This window comes from Trypanosoma theileri, assembly GCF_002087225.1.
Source record: "Trypanosoma theileri isolate Edinburgh chromosome Unknown TM35_Tth_23_V1, whole genome shotgun sequence".
Classification (NCBI taxonomy): domain Eukaryota; phylum Euglenozoa; class Kinetoplastea; order Trypanosomatida; family Trypanosomatidae; genus Trypanosoma; species Trypanosoma theileri.
Window position 1 is genome coordinate 186,042 of NW_021639865.1, and position 7,950 is coordinate 193,991.

At 38.9% G+C, this 7,950-nt stretch overlaps 3 protein-coding genes across 3 annotated transcripts; all 3 read left to right on the forward strand.

The window, feature by feature from the left end:
- Window positions 1–944: 944 nt before the first annotated feature.
- Window positions 945–3,788, forward strand: TM35_000231770 (uncharacterized protein; the record flags this gene model as incomplete). The annotated part of the gene is made up of 1 exon (XM_029027417.1): window positions 945–3,788. One exon carries the CDS (start codon window positions 945–947, stop codon window positions 3,786–3,788), a length of 2,844 nt encoding a protein of 947 aa, XP_028881272.1.
- A 490-nt stretch (window positions 3,789–4,278) lies between these two features.
- TM35_000231780 (uncharacterized protein) lies at window positions 4,279–5,082 on the forward strand (the record flags this gene model as incomplete). Its single annotated transcript, XM_029027418.1, has 1 exon — window positions 4,279–5,082. One exon carries the CDS (start codon window positions 4,279–4,281, stop codon window positions 5,080–5,082), a length of 804 nt encoding a protein of 267 aa, XP_028881273.1.
- A 515-nt stretch (window positions 5,083–5,597) lies between these two features.
- On the forward strand, window positions 5,598–7,733 carry TM35_000231790 (uncharacterized protein; the record flags this gene model as incomplete). The annotated part of the gene is made up of 1 exon (XM_029027419.1): window positions 5,598–7,733. One exon carries the CDS (start codon window positions 5,598–5,600, stop codon window positions 7,731–7,733), a length of 2,136 nt encoding a protein of 711 aa, XP_028881274.1.
- Between the last annotated feature and the right edge of the window lie 217 nt (window positions 7,734–7,950).

A 7,950-nucleotide genomic window follows, 5' to 3' on the forward strand; every position in this document is an offset into this window, starting at 1 on the left:
GTGATAATAATAGTAATAATGATGGTATTATTTATTTATTATTATTATTATTATTTATTCAAAGAGTGAAGAAGGATTGAAGGCGATTCGTACAGAAGTGCAAATAAACAAGAAAACGACGAGAAAAAGGGATTGAATGAAATATGTGAATTGATGAATTCACCAGCATCTCTTTTCTATTTTGCTTAAATTATTTGAATTTGTTGAAAAAAAAGGAAAAAGAAAGAAAAAAAAAAAAAAACGTTTTTCTTTTTTTTTTTTTTTTTTTTTCCTTTTTCCTTTTTCCTTTTGTTTGTTTTATTTCTTTATTCCCCCCACCCACCCCCTTTTTTTTTTTTCTTTCCTTTTTTATTTATTTATTTATTTTGTGGTGAATCTTTCTTGTTATTGATGGATGAGGATGATAGGTATTTATGTGTTTTTTTATAGTCACTTGGGCACAACTTTATATTACCCTTGTGCTTTTTATTATTATTATTATTATTATTATTATTATTATTATTATTATTATTTTGTTGTTGTTGCTGTGGTCAACATGCATACAAGCACATACGCGTTCATTTTATATATATTTATTTATATATATTTATTTTTCTCTTAGTGTGATATTTTTCTTATTTACTTTTTCTTTCCTGCGGTTTCTCTTTCCTTTTTTTTTCTTTTTTTGTTATTCCTCTAATTTCTTCCTTTTTTTTTCCTTTTCTATTGCTTTTATATACTGTTTATATATATATAATTGATGTGTGTGTATATATATATCTATGGTTATATCAGTCTTCGTCTCTGTTCTCCCAGACATATATATATATATATATATATATATATATATATAACTCATAGACGTACATCCCTTCACACACACACACACTAACGGCTGCACAGAGAAATAGACAAAGAAATAAAGAAATAGAAAAAAAAGAAAGAAAAAAGTAGTATTTGCCATCATGAATGTACGTCCAGTAGATGAGTTAATGGAGTTATATCAAGAACTCACACAACCCAGTAGTCACTACTTAAATAACGTCCAACAACAACAACAACAACAACAACAAAGAGATGGTCTTCGTTCTCATAGTGGTGGTTCCTCTAATTCTCATCATTCCTACAATAGCATGACTGCCGCTCACTGGCGAACAGGTATTCCATCCCCACAAACACAAACAACTAATACTAATACTAATAATACTAATAATACTACAACTATTAATAATACTATTCAAAATGTGAGAAGTCTTACACCGAGTACATATGGGGCGAGTGATAGTCATCACGATGGGCATTTAGTGTGGGAAAAGAGAAGTTTAGAAGAAAAAAGGCGGCGAATGTCAACAGGATTGGTGGAAAGCCGCTGCGCAAGTGCCGTAATGCCAACAGAATTTCAACAGATTAATAAACCACAGAAAAGAGTATGGGAGAAGTATTCCAATATACGTGAAACTGCAAGGGCTGAACTGCACACATTAGAGAATACTAATACTACTACTACTACTACTACTATTACTGGTGAACCCTCACGGCGAACAGAATTATTATTTTCATTCCTACGACAACAACAACAACAACAAGAAGAAAAAAAAGGGGAAAAATATAAAGAAGAAAAAGTACGAGAGTTATTTAGGTGTTGGTTATGTGAGACGGTATGTACAGAGATGGGTTGGTTAACAACCCCCGCCCTCTATCATTCTACAGATCCTAACAAACATCCCAACAAACAATATCCTCATCCTCAGCATCAATATCATCGACTTCAGCATCATCAACATCATGATAATAATGAAGATAAGATAATAATGATGATGATGATAAAGAAAGAGAAGAACAAAGAGAAGAGAGATGATAATTGTTTCCAAATACTCCCAGTAACGTTATTAACACTATGTACACGCTGCAGTGCGGCCTGTTCATTGCCCCTAACAGCCGCACACGCAAATGTCCTGCGAAAGGCCGGCGCTACACGGGCATTGGCACAACGCACCGTCGCGTTTGTAACGGCAGTGCGGGAATATAAACAACTGTTGGAAGTTCTCGCCGCGGATGTGCAGAAAACACGAGAGACTCTTTTTGAGAGAAATGAGAAGAAACGCACAGGCCGACGAATAAGTGGAGAAGATGTGAGAAATATGAGAGAAACACCACCACCATCATCATCATCATCATCATTAGTAGTAATCTCTTTTTGGGATTATCCGCATGCTGTACAGTATAAAGTAATAGATAAACTTATTTCCATGCTGAAATCTACACTGGAATTGGATGTGCTCGCCTCACTTGGAGGGCGGAAACAAATACAGAGTCCAAGAGAGAACACTAACACAATAGCAACAACAACAACAACAATACCATCATCATCATCATCATCATTGTTATTATTATTATTATCATCTCAGGAGAGGGAGGTGTTGCGCTGTGAGCTTGCATGGCTACAAGAGCAATTATCCTTTATCCAGCATAACATGAACGCAGAAACTGGTAGTAATAATAAACTATTAAAGAGTAAAGATACACAAATTCATACGAATATTCATTCTAGACGTGTATTAGACTCTAATAGTAGTAATAGTAGTGATAGTAGTGATAATGAGAGTGAGAGTATAAAGAGAAAATCCGCATTAAGCCAGACTCCAGTAGATGGAATGGAAACCAAAATCCAGCCTTCTTTCCATTCTATAAAAAGAGAAGATAAACAACAAACACGAGATCCCGCACGTAGTGTTGTTGTTGATATTGAGCAGCGAGGTCGAGAGGCACTGGATCGCATGATGGAACGGGCTCTACTCGCACGAAGAGAAAATCATATGAAATCTGATACTGAAATTTATCCATCTACTGAAACAATAAAAGAAACAGAAACCATTACTTCTACAATCTCTACACCTCTGGATATGGATGATATCCTTTTACATTATTTTGAAGGTCGTTTAAAGGATCTACCACGGTTTAAAGTAATTCCCTTCAACAATACAACACAAACCGATGGAAATAGTAAGCATATTACTATACCTTTGAACTCCTTAAGGTATGAAGAAGAAAAGAATTTACCAATAACACAATCCATAAAGGCAAATCACTATACCAATACCAATTCTTCAAATATAATATCTAATGTTCCTCCTGTTTCCACTACTACTACTACTACTACAACTCTTACTACTACTATTGCTGCTGATGCGGATATGGTAGATGCTGTAATGAATGATACTTCTTCTTTACTAGCGAGACTCCAAGAAGAGCAACAACGACGTATAGAGGCTGAAGAGGCTCTTAGCAAAGCTCATCAAAAAATAGCCGCATTGGAATTAACAACAGAGAACATGGCAGAGTCCCTATTAAAGCTAAGATTTGGAATGGAACATCACTTAAATGCTATACAGCAATTTATGCGAACATTAACAATTGTTTCTTCTGAGTTCGCTATGCAGAAGTTACTTTTATTTTCTGATGAAGTAGAAGCCGTACTTCGTCGCACTCAACGGGATATTTATATTGCACATGGCCGATTGGCTCATAGTTCAACTAATATTGCTACTTCTAATTCGCAAATAAAACATAATGACGTACCTATTCAACTGAAAGATCTCTTTCATGAGAAGCATAAATTTCCAACAACTAAAACAACATCAGATGTTGTTAGTAATATACCAGAAACAATAGAAGGTGCTACTCATATCTGTTCTGAGAAGACTGGGACTCCTGCTTCTCCAACATTGTCAACTGTTTCGTTTCCCTTATCTCTTCAATTACTACCTCTAGCAGGTGATGTAAGTGCCATCAAACAGCAGAGGGTATGAAAAGGTAAGAAGGAAAGAAGGAAGGGAATATATTATGTCTGTAAACGAACGGAAAGGGGGTCTCAAAAAAAAAAAAAAAATAAAAAAAAAATGTCTCTCTTTGTACTTTTCTCTGTATTTTTACTTATTTATTAGTTTCCGTTGGTGTTAGTGGTAGTGATGGAAAAAAAAAAAAAAGATTCCTGTGAATACAGGACGACATTGTATTTGTTTCATTTTATTTGGTGACATTGTGATTATAAGAATCTGTACACATATTGCATGTTTGCCTATCTTTTTTTTTTGTTGTTGTGGGTATATTGTATTTTAATACTATATACCTACAGTAAGAGAAAGAAAAACTGTTAAAGAAAGCAAACAAAAGCAAAAAAAAAAAAGAGTTGTTTAAATGGATAAATTCAATAAATGTGTCAAATCTAAATTTTTGTTTTCTCTTTTATTTTCTTTAGACCTCAGAAGAATAGTAATTAAGCATTACACAGTCAATCTAATGAAGTCTGCGGCATCCCACTTTCTTAACGCCTCATATACTCGAGAGTCTACAATAACAAGGGCGGCAAATATCAAATGGGAAGAAGAAGAAGGAAAAAAGAAGAGTATTCTACCTTTCTCTAGTATAAATATGGACGATATTGATCTTCGTGAAAAACAAACGTCTTTATCCAGAACTATTTTTGTACCTCGGCCTGTTTTTCTCGCCCCACTTCTCCGTGCATCAAGAGTGGGAGATTCCGCTGTTCTTCTTGATGGATTTCCCTGCGCTACTGTTTGTTTTTGTGGTCGTGTTGTGCGAATAGAAGGGCCTCATTGTAATAAAAGTGCTTCAACCGTGCGGCCCTATACCGCTATACTTCTTTCAGATAATACAGGGATCATTGCCGTTATGCAGTATCACATCTCTAAAGATATGATGAGTCCTCTCTCTTTGGAAACAGATGGAGTTTCGGAAGAGGCGGCATTTGTAAGTCCTATTCCTTCTACTATGGAAGCAGCATGCACAACAACAACAACAGCAGCAGGAGGAGAATCCTTTGAGACAGATGAGATTCCGATACGTGAGAATGATTATGTTTTTGTTTTGGGAAGATTAGCTTTTCCTGATAATTCGAAAGAGGTTCGACGTGTTGTACAAGGCGCGTTGGAATTTGTTGCCAATGATGTTTTATTAAACTCAGATAAATGCCTATGTGTACGAGGAAGTGTTCGTCTTATTAATGATATGAATGAGATTCATTACTGGGCACTTAGTGCGCTGGAAACACATAAACGTCTCTTGTCAAAAAAGGTGTTATGACGCATATTCCTTTTTCTTTTTTTTTCTTGTTATTGGAACTTTTTGTTAACAGATTATTTAGAAGATGGTATCTTATTAACCTGGGAACCTTTTACAGAGATTTATTTTGGATCTTCACAATTATTCCTTAAGTGCATCTTATAGAAGTGCGAACCGTATATATATGTTTTTAGACGCGTTTTTTATTTTATTTTTTATTTTTTAATCCTCACTCATCTACCACCACTATCACCTCCTTCTCTTGTACTTTATCCTTAAAGTTCAATTTCACATACTGTATTTATTTTTAAATAATGATAACAGAATCTTTATGGCTTTTAGAATCTTTTTATTCTTTCTTTTTTTTTTTTTATATATATGTACAGGGGAATAATCATTCTGTATGCTACATGTCATATACACATTTAAATTTCTTCTTCTTCATTGTTGTTGTTGTTATTATTGTTGTTGAAGTGTGTTGTTTGTCTTTTTCACTCTTTTCTTTTCTTTTTTTTATTGTAGAAGGAGTGGAACCCATGCGGAAGCGAGAACGTTCTGCCTCTGTCTCACCCGCCCTTCGTGCAGTCCCACCCGGCCACCCACCGCCGCCGCCGCCGCCGCTGAATGACCCCATTTATCACCACCGCCAGCAGCAACAGCAGGAGGAGGCGCAGCAGGTCCTCTTGGACGTTCTTCGCCGCACATCCCTCGCCGAGCAGAAGGACCGCGAGATTGTCGAGTGGCTCACGGACGCCGCCTCGTGGCTGCAGAGCGCCGATGTGACGCTGGCCGGTGCGGGGGCGATGGCGGAGTTGCGGCATCACGTCCTCGCGGTGCTGCACACGATGCCGTGGTGGCGCATCGTCGAGGCGGTGGAGACGCGGCGCGGGCCGACGGCGACGACGCGGGCCGTCACTCGATGGCACTCGCGGCTGCAACTCGCGTTCGAGCGGGTGTGCGTGGTGCTGCTGGAGCAGTCGCCGCATGCGGTGCGGGGGGTGTTGGGCGTCGCGCTGCGGCCCTTCCGCCAGCGGCTGCCGGTGCGGGACGGCGCGAGGCGACTGCTGCCGGGCGACACAGTCCTGCGGGTGATGAACACCGTGGCGGCGCGATACCCCGCGGCGGTGGTGCTGGACGCGTTGGAGCGCTGTTTGCCCGCACTTGTGCCGCGGAGGCGATGGGCCGAGCCGCGACATCACACCGCCTGCATTGGACTACTACTGCATCTCGCCCTAGAGGCACATATCCCGCTCTTCACAACACAGGAGTGGGGGGATGATGATGGCGGAAACACAGCGGAGCAACAGAGGGAGGAACAGCAACAGGGCCCAGCAGAGGATAGTGGAACAGATGGAGCATCTGTGGTAGCAAGAACAGCAGCAGCAGCAACAGCAACAGGAATGCTTTCTTCTTCTTCCTCTTCTTCGCAACGACATCATCACCTACGACCTGTGGAGATGAGAGCACCTATCATGTCTGCAAGTGATGTAGATTACAGTGATGCATCTATTAATATGGCATCATCATCGGCAAACACAGAATCTTTTGCAACACGTTTTACAGAATTTACAATGCAAAATAATAAAATGTTGGCCTATCGTAATGAAATTATTCGTTTTGTGCTACAACAACTTCTGGATATGGAACTTTCTCTTCAAAATAATGATACCTCATTTCTACAAGACGTGATGCCTTCCACAGCTTCTTTTTCTTCTTGTGGGACAGCTGATTGTTTACGCTCATTAGCAAATATTTCTTTTGGTTCTGTGAGTAAAAGACCAAGTGACAAACCTTTTATAGAAATTCTCAGAAGTTGTACAGGTCTTGTATTTCGTCGTCTAGCAGATGATTTAGTACGACAACAAGCAGCAGGAGTTTGTGGAAATGCTGAATGGTGGCGTGAAATACTCGCTTTTCATCTCACATCTGTATTAAGGATGGAATGCCCTATTTGTTTACTGTATTTGGCTCCAAGTTTAGCTCTTCTTGGTAATGAGGAAGAGACGGTGGATATGATGCATAAATTAGTCTCACTCGTCACTAAAGGATTTCAACCCGTACAACAGAATAACTGGCGAGGAGCAGCGGCAGCAACTGCTGCAGGTCCAGCCCGTGTGCGAATGGCACCCCCTACAGTAGGACCATTAATGATTCCAATGACACACCGTGTACGTGCAGCACTTTATTTATATCCACTTTTTCGTTTTATGCGTGATCGTCTTGGAAATGGTGAAGGAACTCGTAAACGTCTTCAAAAATGGGTGGTGCAGGAACTGAAAAATACACCTTCATCATCGACACCAAGTCTTCTCGTTCAAGTACTTTTTGCACAATGTGCCGCTATATCTGAACTTCTTGATGCAGATCTTGTTGAGGAGATGGAACCACACACTTCAGAATCACGTGCCCTACGTTTATTAATAGATAAGTATCTAATTATACCTACTACAGAGTCAAAAATGACTGATAAAAATAATGAAAATGTATCATTTACTACTATATCTAATATTGATACTTCCGAAACGGATACTGTTGTTGCTGTTCCAGAGTCTAATATTAGACGACTTAATCTCAAAAAGATGGAAACTGCAGGATTGTTATACCCAAACTTAATGGAAGAATGCCCATGGGATTGGCGACGGTACCAAACTGGAAGAACTGTTGACCATTAACAAACAGTTGTATATGCAATACTTTCTTCTGTTTTCTTCATTGAGAAGGTTTCTGTGTGTGTGTGTGAAAATGTGTGTCTCTGTTTTTTGCATGTATACATATACATATATACACATATATATATACATATATGCATCGGAACCCACACGAAAGAATGAGAAATAATGAAAGAGAAAGAGAGAGAGAGAGAGGGAGAGAGAGAGAGAGAGAGAGAGG